Source organism: Schistocerca serialis, chromosome 6, assembly GCF_023864345.2.
Source record: "Schistocerca serialis cubense isolate TAMUIC-IGC-003099 chromosome 6, iqSchSeri2.2, whole genome shotgun sequence".
NCBI lineage: Eukaryota > Metazoa > Arthropoda > Insecta > Orthoptera > Acrididae > Schistocerca > Schistocerca serialis.
The window spans coordinates 250,617,720-250,640,256 of record NC_064643.1 but is presented as its reverse complement, the minus strand read 5'-3'; the positions used below and the strand labels follow the sequence as shown (position 1 = coordinate 250,640,256).

The following is a 22,537-nucleotide window of genomic DNA, read 5'->3' as shown; positions in this document are numbered from 1 at the left end:
GTCGCCTGGATCTCCGCCCCCACCCGCTTTTACAAGGCTCTCCAAATCCTTGAACGCCATGCGCTCCGCCTTGCCTTCCGTATCCGCCTTCCTTCCCCCACACGGCTCCTGTATGAACTGATCCCCTTCCCCCACCTCCTCTTGTTCCTCCAACATCTCCGCATCCTTTACATTGTTCGCAGGGTTGATCCCCCCCACCCTCTGGTTTCCTCCTTCCTCTCCACCCCCCGCCCGTTGCCGCGCCTCTATCGCTGTATCCCTCCCTCTCTCCACCTCCACACCCTCCATCTCCTTCATCAGGGCAATTTCCAACGCCTCCCCCTCCCGGATGACGAACTTCGCCGTGACATATACCCTTCCTTCCAACTATAACCCGGCCTTGTTCCCCCCCCCCTCCCCAGGGCCCCCTTCTCCTCTTTCCTCCTTCTCCCAGAGCGGATTTTCCTCCATCCCCCCTCCCCTGAGACCCTGCACCCCATACTTGCCTCTCTCCTTCCCACATCCCTCCCTACCTGGCCCTCTTCCGAGCGCCCCCCATTTCCCCTCCCCCATCTCTTCCCCTCCCTCCCTTCTTCAGGTCTCCCTCATCTCCTTGAACCTGGCAGATCCTCTGTATTGATCAACATCGGTGTGCCACGTCAGTGTTGTGTTTCGTGCTTTTCTCGTGTGCGTCAAGAGGTGTGATTTTAATTGTGTGCTGCCTTGAGGTTTGCCGTCAGTGCTACGCTGTGTGCTATGCCAGCCGTCAACACCTTTATGCTCCAGTCATACTGTGCCTTGTGTTTCTTTTAATCGTCGCAGTGTGTGGCTTTTTGTGTGTGCTACTTTTAAACAGTTTTTTATCTCCATTTTACAGTCACCCCGTTTTTTTGTATATTGCCTTCCATGATGTTCTCCCTTTTTATATCTGTGTTCGCCTTCTTCTCTCCTTTGCTGTTTTTAAATGTCTTCTATTGTTTTGTTCTATGTCTTTCGGCTGAAGAGCAGCGCATATGCTGCTGCCAGCTCGCCCCGATAGAGGAATTGAAATACAATAAAGAAAAAAAAATAAAAAATGTGTCAGCTTACATTACGTTCACGTGACTTAAAGTCGTAATATGTAAGTAACATGGTTATATAGTTAAAATGCTTTCTATAATCGGCATAACGTCGAGATAAATAATGAATCTGTAACATTATTTTTAAACATTCTGTATTTGTCAGCAGCACTTGATAACAGCCTAAGGCCGAAACTGCATTAATGTGTAATAGATACATATAACAGTCACTGGCGTAAAGATGATGTCCTTCAATACGAAGTGTGTTGAGAAATACGATTCAGAAAAGGTTAATTACAACCTTTCGGCGAGAATAAACTCTAATGAGATAGTGGCTGCGTTGTTTTTACGAAATTTGTGCCATTAAGAAAACTTAAATAAAATTTCCAAGCTTTATTTCACGCAAAATTTCTTCCTACTTCGCGACTAAAGGTATTTCAAATAACACGATTTGTTTTTAAGAACAAACACAACATTAAATCCAGATTTTCACTTGTGTAACAAGACCAGACACTACAGCATGTATACTAACAAAACAAATTTAAATTTAGCTATTTATTCATAAATAAATACTTGTTGCATCTCATCCGGCAGCCATTTTCCTGGATGAAAAACATTGTGTATTCGGCCGGTAGCGCAAGTTTGCTTGGTGATTGGAGTAGGTCTCCATGGGCAGGCCATTCAACGGCCGCAACAGCACAAAAATCCCTATAACCTATGTATTTTCAATCGGTAACATATTGTTAGATCTACCAAAATTATATCACTGAATTTTTTCGACCGAGATCCGGTATTCACAGTTCCACTTTTTTAAAACATTATCTCCCTTGATGTCACTGTGAATAAAGTACTGAAAACGCACTACACTTTGTTTTATGAGCCCGTAGTCACTGCTAAGCTTGCTGAAAACAGATTACAATGGTGCAAATGTTTATGTGGAATGTTGACACATGTAGGTTGATGGAAGTGGAAAGTGAAGGCCAAGTCCGACATTCTTTATAAAACATTGAGAAGACGTTCATCTCATAAAGGGTAGTAAAGTTTGTATCTCACTCTATAAGAAATTCTGTCCGCTTCTATTTATTCCTTGCCATTATCGGCACAAAATTTGTTACCCGACCCGACCCTAAATCAGTAAAAGTATTAAGAGGGAATAAGAACCAAATGTCAAAGGTTTAAAATATGATGTATGGGATGATCACCGTAAGTCCAGTGAGACACATTGTGGTCGTTTCGCTTCTACTGACTGATTGTAGGAAAGTCGTTCAAGAAGTAAAGCAACAAATTTTTTGCTGAAAAAAGGTTTTCTTTATTCAGGATGCCAATACGGCACATTATTTCCCATTCTTTCGCCTATACAACCTCATTTTTCGATATAATCTCTGTTCACTGCGACGGTCTTAGTTCACCTTGTAGAAGGACTTGTATGCTCGTATGGTACCACTCTAATGGTCATGTCGTAGCCAACATCTTGCTACTTCAATAACCTCCCCATCATTTGCGTACTGCTTCTCCCGGAGTGCATCATTCATTGTGCCAAATACATGGGAATGGGAAAGTGCGAGATTCGGACTGTAGGTTTGATGGGGAAGAACAGCCCATTGAAGTTTAACGGGCTTGTCTCTGGAGCGGAGACTTGTGCGAGGCCTTGCTTTGTCATGATAAGGCAGAAGTTCGTTTGCATTTCCGTAGCAATTAACACTCTGAAGTCCTCATCATTACAGGAGAGACAGCTGTATGCGGCTGGCTGGTACGTGGGGGATCGGACAGGTTAGTGCGTCCTTGTTGCGATAATGACAGACTCCTCGCCAACGACTCACCGTGCTTTTGTTCACTGCCATGTCTCCGTAGAGATTCTTCAAGAGCCTATGAGTTTCTGCGATGCTCTGGTTTTCCGCCAAAAGAAACAGTATGACAGGTCTCTGCTTAGCACGCACCTACCTTACAGACGCCATTTTTAAGGCTACGTATAGAGTCGCCACCTATCGGAACTCCATAAAACTATTTGGAGCTAAAGCGAAAATATTCCACGATGTTCCACAATACATTATACATTTTGTCAACCTAAATTGGCGAAGGTACAAAGTGTGTAGCATTACTTGTTGAACACCCTTCGTATTACGCTCTAATGCCCTGTGGCTGTGTACTTATTGTCTTACATGTTTTAATGAAAACTGTTCGCTCTGAGGGTCTAGTGACAACAGTTATTACAAAAACGAGCATTTTGCGAAGCATCTTAGTCGTAATTGACAATCGTCATTCTCCCTCTCCCTATCCGTCTCCCTCTCCCTATCCGTCTCCCTCTCCCTCCCTACGTATAGTATTGATTCTCCGTTTAGGATTCATTGCCACCTAGATATGGAATAATGTGAAGCCGCATTACGTATACAAACAAGAAGACCTCAGTTGGGCTGTGTATTAGGCATCGGTTTTATGTTCAGTATATGCAGAAACCGATAGAATAACTTATATCTACTTTCTTTACATGCCCCTCTAGTGTTCAGTTAATTGAATGAAGGTACAGGAACAACATCGATAGATTAAGTACTCTTATTATCCTCTATGAAGTGAATTATGTTTATCCAACAACACGGTAAGAAACGCCATATTACTTCCCATAAAAACTGTGGTGTCACCGCCAGACACCACACTTGCTAGGTGGTAGACTTTAAATCGGCCGCGGTCCGTTAGTATACGTCGGACCCGCGTGTCGCCACTATCAGTGATTACACACCGAGCGCCGCCACACGGCATGTCTAGTCTAACGAGATTCCCTAGCACTCGCCCCAGTTGTACAGCCGACTTTGCTAGCGATGGTTCAGTGTCTACAGACGCTCTAACTTGCCGAGACGACAGTTTAGCATAGCCTTCAGTTATGTCATTTGCTACGACCTAGCAAGGCGCCATATTCAGTTACTATGTATCCTGAACAGATAATATTGTGAATGATGTACCGTCAAGAGCGACGTTCATCATTAATGGATTAAAGTTAAGGATCAAACTCATTACATCCGCTTTCTGAATTCTAACTCCTTGTCATGTTCCAGACCTCACGTCAGTATAGTTCTTCCAGCCTCACGCCAGCCTGCGTGAGCTAAAACGCGTGCATTTCGGCCTCCTCTCGTAACACAGTGTTGGCTCTTCTGCCAACCAAACAAAAACATATGCGTGGAGAAGGCACAGGGGAGACATTGATACGATGTAGGCAGAATTTCTCAACCGACAATAAGTAATGGAATACAGAGATAGACGACGTGATCTTGAGAGAGCACATCTTTAGTGGTCAAAAATTATTTACAAAAATCTGCAACTGTATATTATACTGCGATAAGTCAGAATTTTAGATCTGCAAGGACATTCTTAATAAAGACATATGTTATTACTTGAGAAATATTTTTCAGGTTATAAATTAAGATTATAATATCCAAAGTTAACCGGAGTTCAAAACTGTAAGAAGCTTGCAAGACGAGATATGAATGCCTTACCGCCTTTATACACGATATACTAATGAAAGTTTTTCCCTGTTACGCAATTTACAACAGAATCATGATTCAAGACAGATTTCAGGCTAAAAGCGCGGGGTGAATGTAAGAGCGGGAAGCTTTCCGTAATGTACTGACTGTACAATATAATGGTGGTTTTTTCTAAAAAAAATGACATTTTGCAAAATAATGACACAAAGAGAATTTTGCTTTTTCTTTTTGGCTAATAGTTTCAAACTTTTTGGTAGCAGTTCGCAAATATTTTGAATTGCTAACCTCTCCACAGTTAGTCAGCGGGCGACGCGATGTGTCATCATCGACGCTGGTTAGCCCGCTAAATGGGACCTTTAATTTCGAAACTCCTGACTGTCCCACACAAGTGTAGTAGAGTACGTGCCAGCGCACCTTCTTAGACCCTTCCTTCTCTACCTCCCTCTGATTCTTCATAATAATTACAACCTTTCTTTTTGAGTCATCAGTCTTCTGCCTGATTTGATGCTGTCCGCCACGAACTCCTCTGCTGTGGCAACCTTGCAATCAACGTCCCAATAACTTGGTAAATGTATCCCAATTTCTGTCTTCCTGTACAGTTTCTACCCTCTACAGCTCCCTCTAGTAGTATGGAAGTTATTCTCTTCTGAATTAACTGATGTCGTAACTGATGTCCTATCGTCTAGTTGTATGCATCCTGCCCCTTCTTCTTGTCAGTGTTTTCCATACATTCCTTCCCTCGCCGATTCTATGGCGATCCTCCTCATTCGTTACCTTAAGAGCCCACATAATTTTCAACATTCATATGTAGCACCACAACTCAAGATATTCTATTTTCCGGCCGGCCGCTGGTGGCCGAGCGGTTCTGGCGCTACAGTCTGGAACCGCGCGACCGCTACGGTCGCAGGTTCGAATCCTGCCTCGGGCATGGATGTGTGTGTTGTCCTTAGGTTAGTCAGGTTTAAGTAGTTCTAAGTTCTAGGGGACTTATGACCTCAGCAGTTGAGTCTCATAGTGCTCAGAGCCATTTTTTTATTCCATTTTCCTCTCTACCAGTTTTCCCGTAGTCCATGTCTCACTGTCATACAGGTCTTTCATCCAGACGTACAATCTCAGAAACTTCTTACTCAGTTTGAAATCTGTGTTTGATTGTAGTCGACTTCTCTTCCCCAGGAATGCCCTTTCTGCTAGTGCTAGTCTGCTTTTTATTTAGTACTTGCTCTGTCCGTTGGGAGTTATTTTCTGCCTAGGTAGCACAATTCTTTAACTTCGTCTACCTCGTGATCGTTAAACCAGATGTTACGTTTCTGTCTATTCTCATTTCTGCTACTTCTCATTACTTTCGTCTTTCTTCGAATTATTCTCTATCCATATGGACTGTTTAGAGCATTCAAAAGATCCTATGGTGCTTCTTAACCTTCTTTGAGGTTAACAAAGTCATCAGCGAGTATTAACATTGATATCACTTCAGCTGAATTTTAACCCCACTCATGATCGTTTGGGAATCAGCTAAAGTATCTCTTCTCTTACCCATGGTTTCTTCATAATTACCTCTCATGTGCCGGCCAGAGTGGCCGAGCGATTCTAGCCGCTACGGTCGGTGGTTCGAATCCTGCCTCGGGCATAGATGTGTGTGATGTCCTTAGGTTAGATAGGTTTAAGTAGTTCTAAGTTCTAGGGGACTTATGACCTCAGCATCTAAGTCCCATAGTGCTGAGAGCCATTTGAACCATTTCAACCTTTCTGCGCTTTGCCCTCTTCAGCTGAACTGCCTACGAAGCTATTCTTTATTGAAGTCTCTATAGCCCCAGAGAACTTCAGGCGTATCTCTTCATTCCAAATACACCACATAAAAACAGCAGTTTAAATCCACACATCGCAGTCTGCTGCACATAATAATTACCCGATGACGTAAAACGCACAGATACCCTTCCATTTTAGACAACAACATCGTTAGGACACTCCAGGGAGACATTGCCTTGCAAACTCCACATTTATTTACCTAAACATAATATGTGATATATTATAAACATAACGTATGTGACTAAACATTATAAAATACGGTACAATAACTAGCTGCTCTTGAATGGAGTTAATTTAACAGCGCGTAATGTGCTCATTTCCAATTTGAATGACTGACATTCATTATTTATTAATTTATTTTATCTCGTATAGCCGGACAGTGTCACGACAAAGTTAACCAAACAATACGCGATCAGTTTACTGCATTCACAGTTTTTGTGGAATATAAAGACATAAATTTTCCAAATACTCTATAAACCCTTTGTCTAAATACTTCTTGATGGAAACTGAGCAGAATAATTCTACATATAACTTAAGTTCGACTGGAGGGAAATATTACACCAATGTTCTAATGCTAAACAAGACATCAGCAATTCCTTCATTAGAAAATGTCAGTTTTTTTCTCAAACGTTGACGAATTAATTATCAAAGTTATTCATAGATGATGTAATTTATGACAGGGGCTCCAAGTACAACATCGCTCGTAATAGAAATATCGATTGGCGAAAATTGACGAGATTGACACTCGTAATGTCTAGTAGTAAGCGTCCAGAGTGATGCAAAGTGGTACGACGACACAAAAACTGTTAAAGGAATGGAAAATGCTACACAGATAGAATCCCCTGAATATGTAATCCATCCACCCAGAAAATAGCACAGAGTCACATTATTTTGAGTTATGTTTGGTATTCGTCTGCTGTCTGTCACCCTTATCAAATAGAATTACTAGAATCGATATAGAAAACGCAACGAAGAACGATGTGTTTCATCACGGGATCGTGTAGCAATCGTCAGAGCGCTACGGCGATCGTCAAAATATTCTAGCGACAGGCACTACATGGCTGGCGAGGTGCACCAGGAAAAGCCTTACTGTTTAAATTCGTACATTCCAATAAGCGCTAGGCAACATATTTTTCCTTCCCTCGACCGTTTCGCAAATAAACCTGATTAGAAAACAAATTATACCCCTTACGAAGGGATGTCGGCAGTTTTTCTTCTCGTGTACCATTCGATAGTGGGGAAAGAAGTACCCTCTGCCACATACAGTAGGGTAACTTGCTAAATATACATGGAGATGTAATTTAAAGAGTCGTTACTTCTTATGTTTTCCATAACTGGTCCATATCTGTGTATTTGGTATAGCGTTCTGCTGAAAAATACACTGGTATGCAAAACAGAAGGACGAAATTAACTTACATATCATGTTCCACTGCCAATTAACCTAGCTCAATGAAACTTGGGTCATATATAGAAACGACGGCTACGGTATAATACAGAGAGTGGCTGAAAGATATACGCGAAGAGACAAACATAAATGACACTATTTTCAAAGACCATAACTACACTGAAGTCACCGCGATGTAGGACATTGAAAAAAGCGAGACATGGTTTAAATAGGTTTTGTGACCAGCAATGCGTGATCTGCAATTTGCTATCCACGGGGTTGGTACCGCCAGCCCCGTTGACAGTTTCTGGATGGTTGTTACGGCATGTGGACGTGCTGAAATATATCCCCCCCGCCTCATCCTAATCGTGCTCTATGAGACTTAAGCTGTGGGAACGGACAGGCCACTTCATTCGCCGAATATGCTCTCGTTCCAAGAGCTGCTCCACATCCACTGTTCTACCCGGTCGCCATTATCATCCATAAAAATAAAGCCAGGGCCGAATGCACCCATGAAAAGACGCACGTCTGAAGGAGTACATTTCACCCGAGAGTCTACCATGCTCAAAGATTTGCTGGTGAGTACGACGATGCAACATCATGTCTCTACACATCATAACAATGGACCATAAAAACGATTATGTTCGACAATGTTCCTCGGGGCATTACGTGCACCCAGGTCTCGCCATATGATGATATGTCCAGAATCTCTACTCACACTGACTCTGATCTCATCAGAGTAAAGCAAGAGACCCCACTGCTCATTGGTCTAGTCCATATCCTCTTGGAATCATAGCAAACGTTGCCGCCGATGTGCGGGTGTCAACGGAACACACCGTACTGGCCGCTGGGCAAAGAGACCATCCCCATGCAGTCATCGTAGCACTTTGTATTGTGAGATCGCGTGCCTTGGAGTCCTTTCAAACGTGGTCGCAACTGTACCAGCTGTTTGATGTGGGTTGCTCCTTGCCTATTGCACGATGTAACGGTCTTCTGCTGAAGAACACCGCCACAGTGCATCGTAATTGCTCGCTGAATGACACACACTGTATTTCCCACATCTCGAACTCCGAGCTGCGGGACAAGCCACGTATCGTGCTATAGCAACGCTGACCTTTCGCCACGTGATGTCCAACTTCCTATGTACGACTGGTAGACTTCTGACACATACTCCTAGACTTTCATTTGTTTCCATCTAGTAGTTAATATTTAATACTATTTTATCTGTCTCGTCCTTAAGTTTCGTTGCGCATTATTTCAATGCAGCATAAGTAAAAGTCTGACATCAATTCCACATTCATTTGTTACTGGTAGATATGAAGTCCAATCCACGTGAAACCTAAAGCCTTGATTTTCACTAAGCCAGGAAATGATTTCTGAGGACTTTGCCGCTCTCAATAAGTCATTATCTCAATGTAGCCTTTTTACATCGGTAGCCGTAAAATTAATGGATTGATATTGCACGATGATCCAGGCCTTAAACCCGGCGCATTTTCCGTTATTACGTCAGCAAATTACCAGGTGATCATATTTCTCAACGCGACAGCGCAAAACGCTTTATCGATTCCTAATTAGTGTTCAGACGACTGGAACTTAATACCGTAATTAAGAGCTCTTTAATGTAAGTGTAACATTAAACGATGAAGTCGTCAGTGTTATAGGTAATGCATGTTTTGTGTGGTTCGAAGGAACGGTAGGATTAATAACATATGTTATTGGTAGGGTTGTTAGACAGCTGGAAGTCAAAATATGTCCTTTTCAACTGAGTAACTTAAAAATAACTGGCTTAGCTATTATGTCTTTGCTCAGTTCGTAAATCGGTCTCATAGAAAATGTTATCCAAGTCTCGGTGACAAAGTAAATCATCTCGTTGAAAGGTAAGATACATACTGGGGACGACTATATCAATTTGTGATTAAGATATGTCCGTTTGTTTTCTCGTGCAGAGATTTACAAAAATTTTGATCATTTTAAAAAATGTCAGGAATACCAGCAGATGAATGATAAACTTTTATAGAGAACACCTTTCTTTCTACTAAACGTGTTTCCACTGAGGTGACAAATGTCATGGGATACCTCCTAACATCGTGTCGGACCCACAGTTGCAGCAACATGACGTGGCATGGACTCAACAAGTCGTAGGAGGTGTCGTACAGATATACTGAGTTACAGCGCCTCTATAGCCGTCTTTAATTGCTAAAATGTTGCCGGTGCAGGATTTTGATCACATACGGACCTCTCGATTATGTGCCGTATGTCTTGGTGGCCAAATAATTCGTTCGAATTATCCAGAATGTTCTTCAAACCAATGGTGAACAGCTATGGCCCTGTAAAATGGTACATTGTCATCCAAAAAAGTTACAGCATTGTTTGGTCGTCAAGTATCCGTACATAACCGTTTTCAGTGGATGATCGGTTTAGTTGAACCCGAGGACCAAGTCATGCAAGGACAGACTACCGCCACAGTCCCTTTGTCTACAACTTGGGTCCATGGCTTCGTGAGATCTGCGCCACATTCGAACCCTACCATTAGCTCTTACCAAGCGAAATCGAGACTCATCTGACCAGAACACGGTTTTCCAATCTGTAGGGAGCAAACGATATGTTCACGAGCCCAGGATATCCGCGGCAGGTGATGTCGTGCTTTTCGCAATAGCAGTCTCGTCGGTCATCTGCTGCTGTACCCCAATAACACAACATTTCGTCGGACTTTCCTAACGGATACGTTCATCGTACGTCCCATGTTGAGTTCTGCTGTTATTTCACGCAGTGTTGCTTGTTTGCTGTCACTGACAACTCTACACAAACACCGTTGCTCTCAACCATTAAGGTAGTCTGCCATTCCGTTGTCCATGATGGTAGGTAATGTCTGAAATTTGATATTCTCGCCAAACTCTTGATGTTGTGGATCTCGTAATATTGAATTACGTAACGATTTCCGAAATAGAACCTTCCATGCGTCTAGCTCCAAGTAACATTCTGTCCGTTAATTTCCCTCGTACAATCATAATCACGTCGGATCTCTTTTCACATGGATCACCTGAGTTCAAACAACAGATACACCAGTTAACTGTTATCTTGTACCTTGTGTACGTGAGACAGCTTCCATCTGCAAATGTACATATCACTATTCTGTGACTTTTATCACCTCAGTATGTGTAGCATCAGTCAGTGATGTTAAGAATTTACATCTCCATCTACACATATCCTCCGGTACCTACCAGGCGGTGTGTGGCGGAGGGCACAATTTGCACCAAAGTCGTATTTCCTTCCCCGTGTTCCACTCGCGGATCACGCGAGGGAAAACGAGTGTCTGAACGCCTCAGTACGACCTCTAATTTCCCTTATCTTTGAATGATGATCATTGCGCGATTTGAAAGTTGGTGGTAATAATATATGCTCTACATCCTCGGCGAAGATCGGATTTGGGAATTTGGTGGGACCCAACTGGTAAGGGTCCCATACAGACGAACAATATTCTACGACTGGACGAACTAACGTATTCTAAGCTATTTCCTTTGCTGAAGGACTGCATCGCTTCAGGATGCTACCAATAAACCGCAATCTATATTTCGCCTTACCCGTTACTTGTGTAATCTGATCATTCCATTTGAGATCATTTCGAATAGTCACACCCAGATACTTGACGGATGTTACCGCTTCCAAAGACTGGACATTTATTTTGTGCTCGTACACTAATGGGGATTTTCGTCTTGTTATACGCAGTAGATTACACTTACTAATGTTGAGAGATAACTGCCAGTCATTATAATACGCGTTTATTTTCTGCAAATCCTCATTGATTCGTTCACAACTTTCGTGTGATACTACTTTCCTGTAGACTAGCATCATCGGCTAGCAGTCTAATGCCTCTGTCAATACCATCAACCAGATCGTTTAAGTAAATCGTAAATCGTACTACCGATCTAAGTAGTGCAGTGGGTAACACACTGGAAGCGCATTCGGGAGGACGACGATTAAATCCTCTTCAGCCATCCAGATTTAAGCTTTAGCTGTTTTTCTTAAGTCGCTTAAGGGAAATGCTCGGTTACTTCCTCTGATAAGGGTACGCCCGATTCCCTACTCCATCGATTCGTCTTTTGTTCAGTCTGTTATGACCTTGTCGTCGAGGAGAGGTTTAAATTTAAGCTGCGCGATGTAGCCGTGCGGTCTAGGGCGGGTGGTCACGGTTCACCCCCCCCCCCCCCCCCGCGCCCCCTCGGAGGTTCGAGACCTCCCTCAGCCATGGAGTGTGTGTGTTACCCTTAGTGTAAGTTAATTTAAGTTAGATTAAGTGGTGCATAAGCCTAGGGACCGATGACCTCAACAGTATGGTCCCATAGTCCTCACCGCAAATTTCGACAATTTTTTTTTTAATTTAACCTCCCTTCCCTCCTTCTACCCGTGCTGATCACATATGGACTTTCTCACCACTGTGAATGGATGACATACTGTTCATTACTTTATTTACAATTCCCGAGCATCAATTAGTTCAAATGGCTCTAAACACTACGGTTCTTAACATCTGAGGTCATCAGTCCCCTGGCCGGCCGAAGTGGCCGTGCGGTTAAAGGCGCTGCAGTCTGGAACCGCAAGACCGCTACGGTCGCAGGTTCGAATCCTGCCTCGGGCATGGATGTTTGTGATGTCCTTAGGTTAGTTAGGTTTAACTAGTTCTAAGTTCTAGGGGACTAATGACCGCGGCAGTTGAGTCCCATAGTGCTCAGAGCCATTTGAACCATTTCGTCGGTCCCCTAGACTTAGAACTACTTAAACCTAAGTAACCTTAGGACATCACACAGATTCATGCCCGAGGCAGGATTCGAAACTGCGAACATAGCAGTCTCGAGCATCGAATGTTATTGGGAACAGTATACACTGCGATTTGTGCTGCGAACGACACATACGGAAGCAGAAAGTGGCCTATATTCAGCTATAGGGGTCGAGCCTCGGAGACACCAGTACCAGGGCTATGTTGAACATGTAGTACAGATGTGTATGGTACCTTCACAGCCTGCGAATCTTATTTTAATTTTAGAATGGTATTCTACTTTAGGAAAATGAATGAGGTATTCCCGCGCACATATAGATCGACCGACACTCTTCTCCAAATAGATTCCGTCAATCTCTGTATCTATAAGTGCGTAGCAGTTCTCCGTTTCTGGTGGATGTGTCAGCAATTCGGCACTCTGAAACTCCGCACTTGTAAGCTATTCGGGAATTCAACCGTTTTGGTGCAATTCGTTGGTGCAGCAGATGTAGATGTGCAAACAACACATGTTCTCGCTTATTAAATGTATTCGCAGATGCGAGTACGAATTTCCATCTGCTGTATAACGGAACGACGACAACTTAGGTCTTTAAATACTACCGGACCGGGGCTCGGACCCGGTTTCCCGCCTTGCGCGAGCGGTCGCTTTGACAACTTTGGCTATCCGTGCACGATCCACTATATCGTCGTTCCTGCGTCACAACCTGTACTCTTATAGTCCCCGTACAGGGGAAGACATTTTTAAGTGAAAGTTACTGCCTCGTATAGAGCGATAAATAATGTATGACAATCTGTACTCTTATAGTCCCCGTACAGTGCAAGACACTTTCAACTGGACGTTGCTGCCTCCTATAGAGGGAAAAATAATGTATGACAGTGCCTGTGTTATTAAGAACAATCCAATGTTCCTCAGCTGTTATGAAATACTTGAACTGTATTGGCAGCTGCGAATACGAACAACCATTATCTGTATAAGGAAATGACGACAATGAAAGATGGGTTCTGGTCGACGGTCGTGCACGGATAGCCAAAGCGGTTAAGGCGACCGCTCGCGTAGAGCGGGAAATCGGGATTGGAGTCCCGATCCGGCAAAAATTTTCGCTGTCGCCATTCCTTTATATAACTGATGGTTATTCGTTTCGCAACTGAGAATACATTTCATGTACTTCACAACGGCTTCAGTCACCACACCGACAATTTCTTCAGGTATGCATGCATGTCCGAAAGAACATTGCATCGTTCTTCTGAATAAAATAGGCACTGCAATAACAGATGTAATCTCTGTTGGTAACCTTAGCAATAGGCTTTGCTGGTACGTCAGCAGATCTGAAGGTTTTTCCAGGATACATAACCAGTAGGCTTGTGTCGGAAATCTGTACAAAAGCTTCGGCTGCTTTTCTTTCCTTTTCATGGTGTAGTTGCTTTTGCACTATTAACTTCTGTTTTTAATCTCTGTAAATGGTTTGCAAATCACTACTACACTACTGGCCCCTAAAATTTCTACACCACGAAGATGACGCGCTACAGAAGCGAAATTTAACCGACAGGAAGAAAATGCTGTGATATGCAAATTATTAGCTTTTCAGAGCATTCACACAAGGTTGGCGACGGTGACTACACCTACAACGTGCTGACATGAGGAAAGTTTCCAACCGATTTCTCATACACAAACAGCAGTTGACCGGCATTGCCTCGTGAAATGTTGTTGTGATGCCTCGTGTAAGGAGGAGAAATGCGTACCATCACGTTACCGACTTTGCTAAAGGTCGGATTGTAGCCTATCGCGATTGCGGTTGATCGTTCGCGAAATTGCTGCTCGTGTTGGTCAAGATCCAATGACTTAGCACAATATGGAGTCAGTGGGTTCAGGAGGGTAATACGGAACGCCGTGCTGGATCCCAACTGCCTCGTATCACTAGCAGTCGAGATGACAGGCATCTTATCCGCGTGGCTGTAACGGATGGTGCAGCCACGTCTCGATCCCTGACTCAACAGATGGGGACGTTCGAAAGACAACAACCATCTGCACGAACAGTTCGACGGCGTTTGCAACAGCATGGACTGTCAGCTCGGAGACCATGGCTGCAGTTACCCTCGACTCTGCATCACAGGCAGGACCACCTGCGATGGTGTACTCAACGACGAATCTGGGTGCACGAATGGCAAAACGTCATTTCTATCGGATGAATCCAGATTCTGTTTACAGCGTCATGATGGTGGCATCCGTGTTTGGCGACATTGCGGTGAACGCCCATTGGAAGCGTGTATTCGTCATCGCCATACTGGCGTATCACCCGGCTTGATGGTATGTGGTGCCATTGGTTACACGTCTCGGTCACCTCTTGTTTGCATTGACAGCACTTTGAACAGTGGACGTTGCATTTCAGAAGTGTTATAACCTGTGCCTCTATCCTTCATTCGATCCCTGCGAAACCCTACATTTCAGCAGGATAATGCACGACCGCATGTAGCAGGTCCTGTACGGGCCTTTCTGGATACGGAAAATGTTCGACTGCTGCCCTGGCCAGCACATTCTTCAGATCTCTCACCAACTGAAAATGTCTGGTCAATGGTGGCCGAGCAACTGGCTCGTCACAATCCGCCAGTCACTACTCTTGATAAAGCGTGGTATCGTGTTGAAGCTGCATGGGCAGCTGTACCTGTACACGCCATCCAAGCTCTATTTGACTCAATGCCCAGGCGTATCGAGGCAGTCATTACGGCCAGAGGTAGTTGTTCTGGGTACTGATTTCTCAGGATCTATGCACCAATATTGCATAAAAATGTAATCACATGTCAGTTCTAGTGTAATATATTTGTCCAATGAATACCCGTTTATCATCTGCATTTCTTCTTGGCGTGGCAATTTTAATGGCCAGTAATGTATCTGCAGTGATGGTTCATCTCGGGGAAGCAATTCGTAATACATCATACCGTCGCTATTCCACTAAACGAATGACATAATTCTTTGTGGACGAGCGTAGGTTTTTTTACTGCAAGTTACTGTTCCATTTGGGCTCCGAAATCCCTTTATTTTCATTAAGTTAGCATAAAGATACCATTTCTCGTTACCAGTAACGATTCAGGATAAGAATGGTCGGTGTGGTTCACGTACCAACTGATGACGGGGATGCAAGGATGCACGTATGGCCACTCAGTAATTTTTGTTACTTTTCCTTAGTGCATGTGGTATCCATACGCCTGATTTTTGAATCTTCCGCCCAAGCATGCAAATGTTGCACGATGGTGGAATGATCACAGTTCATCGCATTTGCCAGTTCTCCAGTATACTGGCTTGGGTCATTGTGGATTAATGTATTTAAACTACCTTCATCAAACGTTGGTGCGTATGTCTTCCTGAACGTGGATAGTCGCTACTGCTAAAACGATCCAGCTTAAAACCAGGAAACAATTACGTTGCCGTGCTCTGTTCATTGGCATTATCCCTGTATAAGGCGCAAATGTTTCTGGCTGCCTCCGCTGCTGTCACCCCTCCTCTGAACTCAGGCAGAAGAATACGTCGGAAATGTTCGGATTTCTCCACTTGGTACTCTATTTATAGCGTCCACAACTCCACTTACTACTCACTACGTCTAAATGAGAAAAGGACAATAAGTATACTCAAATAGCCACATTTAACTACAAATACCAAAGGACAATCGATAAATAAACCCATAGCGACTGGAATAGCAACTTGCAGATCAAAAAGGCTACGAACTTATGCACCAATCTAATATTATTATTCATCATATAACTTATTAATTGTCAGAGAAATGGCTCTGAGCACTATGGGACTCAACTGCTGAGGTCATTAGTCCCCTAGAACTTAGAACTAGTTAAACCTAACTAACCTAAGGACATCACAAACATCCATGCCCGAGGCAGGATTCGAACCTGCGACCGTAGCGGCCTTGCGGTTCCAGACTGCAGCGCCTTTAACCGCACGGCCACTTAGGCCGGCAATTGTCAGAGAGAATCGAGGAGATATTACAGGACATGTTGAATGGAATGAATAGATTTTGGATCGAGGATAAATCGAAGAAAAACGAAAGAAATGAGATGTAGCAGAAATGAGAAAGAGACAAACTTAACATCAGAATTAAGGGTCACGAAATAGAGGAATTCAAGTAACTCTACTGCCTAGACAGTAAAATTACATTTGATGGACGGTGCAAGAAGGACACAAAAAACAGACTACCATTGGCGAAAAGTGCATTCCTTGCCGAGGGAAGTCGAATAATATGAAACATAGGCCTTCATTTGAGGAATAAATTGCTGAGAACGTTCGTCTAGAGCTCACTATTTTATGGTAATGAGATATAATGTGGGAAAACCGGAACAGAAGAGAATCGAAAAATTTGAGGTGTGGTGCTCGCCAACCCTGCACCCAAAATAAAGCTCGTAACAATTTTTTACAAGAGCTCACCACTTATATAACACGAAATATTCTGTTATTTATAGAGATGCGAAGAAACCCTTCATATGAATTTGCACAAAACACAAATCTTCAGACGCTTAGAGATCTCCCACTACTGAAACTGATGCAACAAACAACGTGAAGAAATGCAATGTGAAGATGTTCCATCAGCCACCTACGTATCCTGGCAGTGAATGCCGGAACAGAGGGTAAGATAACGAATTCCTTGTGTGTATTTCGATTATTTAGCGTTACATCTGCCAGAAACAAAGAAAAGCAAATTAATTAAGCTATACCAACGTAACCAATATTCAGATTTTTCAAGTTGTTTTATGCACTCAACAACAAAGAAGATCACTTCTTCGAAACACCATAAATTTCTCCCATTGCGACGCATTACTGTGAAATCTGGCTTAACGGTGAGTGCAGCTTCCGCTCTAATGGTGCATAAGTGTATCATCCTGAGATGTCACACTCGGGTTCAGCGACGCTTCAAAGAGCAAGGTGTCCTCGCTTGCGAAGAAAGGGCCACAGCTCAGAAGTTCATGCAAGCTCTATGGTGGGTTAATGATGTGACTTTGGCACCTAATATCACACTAATTCTGGAGAGCGCCATAGTGGACATGTAACACGATAAAATGGTAGGCAAAGTCACTCTAACCCACATTTCACCCCTTATTTTATCGCTAAGATTCAGGTCAGAGCAGCGACGCGCAACGTTGATATAATGCAGAAAATACTCCAGATGCGCCTCGACTCAGAATCGACACAAAAAGGCCTCAGGGGGCTGCATAAAGGGCGTCAATAAAAACTCCTTCGGCACCCGTTACATTGGATTATAGGCGCTAAATCAGCTGCGAGACCGAAGTTTCTTATAGATACAGAGGAATTCTTTGCCGATTTTTTATTCCATGTTAACGTTGCATTCCTGCATGATCACGCCACAGGACAGTGCAAAACAGGAGAGCTGAAAAAGCGTATGCACCCCTTCCTACTTCGACTCACGTTAAAAGTTGGTCGAATGACTTTCAAAGGTCCTTATCGGCTTCAGCCTACACACAATGGCAAAAATTGAGGTCGAGCTATACTCTACAGAGGTGCGACTACGTTGAATGGGGATGCAGTCCCAAAACGGTTGAAACGTACGAGGCTGTCGGCAGTCTGAGAACTACTCTAGAACGTCTTCCTGATGCTGATTGTTTTGTGTTGGCAGAAGAGCCAACACCGTGTTACGAGTGGAGGCCGAAATGCACGCGTTTTAGCTCAAGCAGGCTAGCGTGAGGAGGGATGAACTATACTGACGTGAGGTCTGGAACATGACAAGGAATGAGAATTCAGAAAGCGGAGGTAATTAATTTGATACTTAACTGTAATCCATTAATGATGAACGTCGCTCTTGACGGTACATGATTCACAATATTAACTGCTCAGAATAAATTCATGAAGTAATTATAGTAACTGAATATGGCGCCTTGCTAGGTAGTAGCAAATGACGTAGCTGAAGGCTATGCTAAACTGTCGTCTCTGTAAATGAGAACGTATGTAGAGAGTGAACTATCGCTAGCAAAGTCGGCTGTACAACTGGGGCGAGTGCTAGGGAGTCTCTCTAGACCAGACCTGCCGTGTAGCGGCTCACGGTTTGCAATCACTGATAGTGGCGACACGCGGGTCTGACGTATACTAACGGACGGCGGGCGATTTAAAGGCTACCACCTAGCAAGTGTGGTGTTTGGCGGTGACACCACAGAGTGCACTGCGAATGTCTTTTTTCGACAGTGAATTGTGTCCCTGGGAGAGGCTTGGTCACACTGACGCCCTTTATGCAGCCTCCTGAAAGCTTATCGTGTCGATTCTGCGTGGCGATGTGTCTGGAACGTTTTCTGCGTGATTTGAACCCTGTTCGTCTCTAAGCTCCATCATGGAGGCGTCGTCGAAACCCAAGGCGACGTGGTAGGGCGCCACACTTTTGCACCTAAGAGAGTAAATTTGTAGGCGTCTTCGAGCCAAATTTCACAAATACGCGTCGCCGTAGGAAGCCAAATGCAGGGGTTCGAAAAAAGTGATGCGTTAACTCTCTTGTGCAGTGTACTTAGAGGGCACCCTATTACGAAAACTGATGCCGATAGGAAAATACGCATTTCAGTTCCGAATTCAGCAACGACGATTTACCTAATGACCGCAGTTGACCTTCTTTGTGACAAAAACGTTAATATGCAGTGTAATTAACCAGATAAGTCGAAAGCATTATGGGTTGGGTGACTCGGTTCCTGCTTTGTAACCCGGGACTCAGAAGGGAGTGCGAAGTGCCGCCGCTCTGTTCTCACCGCGCACGACGAGCCGCACCGGCGTGGAGGTGAGCGCGTCCTGCGTCGTGTAGTCGGACGGCGTCACCTGGCACTCCCACTCGCCGTCGTCGAACTCGAGCGTCGCGGCGCGCACCAGCAGGCTGCAGTCGCCCTGGTCGCGCGCGCCCGCCCACTCGTACTTCTTCTCGTAGATGCCCACCGGCTGCGACACACACACACAACACACGTACTCAGTCATCATGAGTCCTTCACACTGAAAGGGCGGTGCAGGTGCATAAGTTTTTAGCGTTTCTCCAATATGTTCAATAAACTCTACAGATACAAGTAACAGAGACTTTAATCATCAGTAATATTCTCACCAACTACGACATAACCGCATGTACAAACTGTAAATGCTTTTTTATTCCAGTCTCTGATCACAAATGAATTCTTTAGACGATGACCGGTTTCAGTCTGTAATGACCGTGCTTAGATCTTTTTTACACCATGTCCTACAGTGATACGGCCATAATGGATGATTATATTCATATGTTTTGACGATGCCATTATGGCCGTATCGACGGGGATGAAATGATGATGATTCGGACAACATAACACCCAGTCCCTGAGCGGAGAAAATCTCCGAGTCAGCCTGGAACCGAACCAGGCCCTTAGGATTGATATTCTGTTGCGCTGACTACTCAACAACCGGGTGTACCCCGATTATCGCTGACGACGTGCGTAGAGACCACCCGGTAATAGGTAATGCCTCCAAGACAGTGTCCCACACATGCTGCAAGGTTGTGGTGGAGAGGGGTTCTGGCATGGCATTACACGGAACTACCGTACACCTCTCGTGGCTGTTGAGGGTAATACCAAAGCTCTACGGTACAGGGACGAGATTCCATAAGCGTAGTTTGACCATGTCGCCAACATCTGGGTGACTATGAGCAGAGTTATTATCCATCAAGATAAAAAAAAAGGCCCTCAGCACTATGCGACTTAACTTCTGAGGTCATCACTCGCCTAGAACTTAGAACTAATTAAACCTAACTAATCTAAGGACATCACACACAACCATGCCCGAGGCAGGATTCGAACCTGCGACCGTAGCGGTCCCTCGGTTCCAGACTGTAGCGCCTAGAACCGCACGGCCACTCCGGCCGGCATCATCAAGACAAAATATTCACCTTCATGGATGATAACTCGCTTTCTCGTCGTGGTGTTCTCGTGAACACGTTCCTTCAGCTTGGTAGGATCACCAGAAATGAGTGACCTGCCTGTACTTCACACACGAAACGAAACCACAATGTGTGGGATCCATTAGATTAACTGTTTTTGGATATAGAAAACGACCGCGGACTGTGCCCAACGTACACAAAATTGCCGTTGAAAGGTGTGACAAGATGGATCTCATCTGATGGTCTCGTCGATGGTGTATCACGACTGATTCAATCCTGAATTCGAGTAAGAGGACCTTTCACTACGAACTGCCGGGGCTCAGGAGTGCTGTGAAAAAACCCACATGGGAAGTAGATGATTTTGTCATTCCACAAATGAAGATGCTTTCGTTGATTTGGATATATTGCAGATCAATATATATACCGGTGTTTATTTTCTCTGGCATGAAGTTCGAAATAAAGGAATTATGCAGAGCTCTTATTGATTCGCTCTCGCTGAGCAAGCGCACTGCCTGTAGGGGTAACTAGAAATGCTAGAGCATCCATTAACCGTGCAACCTGGTGAATCACCACTGCTAACTAATGTTCAGTGCACTTACCCACGTCAATGGAACGTAGTAAAATGAATGCTAAAAAACTTCAATTCAAACATTTACAGACAAACGCACAATTCAGAACGAGATTTTCACTGTTCAGCGGACTGTGTGCTGGTATGAAACTCCCTGGCAGATTAAAACTGTGTGGCGCACCGAGACTCGAACTCGGACCTTTCCTTTCGCGGGCAAGTGTGGAGGGTAGGAGACAAGGTACAGGCAAAACTGAAGCTATGAGGACGGGTCGTGAGTCGTGCTTGGGTAGCTCTGACGGTAGAGCACTTGCCCGCGAAAGGCAAAAGTCCCGAGTTCGAGTCTCAGTCCGGCACACAGTTTTTATCTGCCAGGAAGTTTCAGATGCATAATTACTCAAAGCAGAAGCAGAAGCTTTGATTGACAAGGGAACCTCCCCATCGCACCCCTCTCAGATTTAGTTATACGTTGGCACAGTGGATAGGTCTTGAAAAATTGAACACAGATCAATCGAGAAAACAGGAAGAAGTTGTGTGGAACTATGAAAAAAATAAGCGATATATACAAACTGAATAGTCCATCTCCAAGATAAGCAACATCAAGGACAATGTGCGCTCAGGAACGCCGTGGTCCTGTGGTTAGCGTGACCAGCTGCGGAACGAGAGGTCCTTGGTTCAAGTCTTTCCTGGAGTGAAAATTTTACTTTCTTTATTTTCGCAAAGTAATGATCTGTCCGTTCGTTCAATGAAGTCTCTGTTCACTGTAATAAGTTTAGTGTCTGTGTTTTGCGACCGCATGGCAAAACTAGACGAAAGGACGTGCCTCTCCAATGGGAACCGAAAACATTTGATCGCAACGTCATAGGTCAATCGATTCCTCCACAGGAAAACACGTCTGATATATTCTATACGACACGGCTGACAGCATGTGCGTCACATGACAGGAATATGTTGTCGACCCACCTAACTTGTACAATTGGCGAATGGGTAAAAAGATTCTTCTACCTTGCCCGATTTAGGTTTTCTTGTGGATTTGATAATCACTCCCAAAAAAGTGATGAAAACATGGGAGCTTGTTACATAAACTGCAACAAATGAATGAAACAGTTTCACAGTCGCACAGTTTTCCCTGTACTCTGTCAGAACATGTTTTTAACGTTTTCTAATTTTTCCGTGTGTAGACCGCCAAATCCTGTATAAGTCCAAGCAAATCTGAACATCTACTGGAATTTTGGAGTGCGAAGTTGATTTTGTGTGAGTGCCTGAACTTTGATAACTGTCTGAAAATAAATAATTAAAATTTTCACTCCAGGGAAGACTTGAACCAAGGACCTCTTGTTCCGGAGCTGCTCACGCTAACCACGGGACCACGGCGCTCCTGAGCTCAGATTATCCTTGATTTTGCCTATCTTCAAATGGACTACTGAGTTTGTATATTTTGCTTATTTTTTTCATAGTTCCACAGAACTTCTTCCTGTTTTCTCGATTGATCTGTGTTCAGTTTCTCAAGGCCTATCCACTGTGCCAACTTGTAACTAAATGTGAGGGGGGTGCGATGGGGAGGTTCCCTTGTGAGGAGCAACGCATGGGAGCAACACAGTAGACTCTAGGCACCCAACGC

At 44.1% G+C, this 22,537-nt stretch overlaps 1 protein-coding gene across 1 annotated transcript in view; it reads right to left on the bottom strand.

Annotated features, from left to right (window-relative positions):
• Positions 1–22,537, bottom strand: part of LOC126484811 (irregular chiasm C-roughest protein) — a 410,474-nt gene that overhangs the window by 188,888 nt on the left and 199,049 nt on the right. Inside the window, exon 4 of the mRNA XM_050108408.1 lies at positions 19,210–19,393. Within this exon, the coding sequence (XP_049964365.1) occupies positions 19,210–19,393 (184 nt within the window). The remainder of the gene's footprint in view (positions 1–19,209; positions 19,394–22,537) is intronic.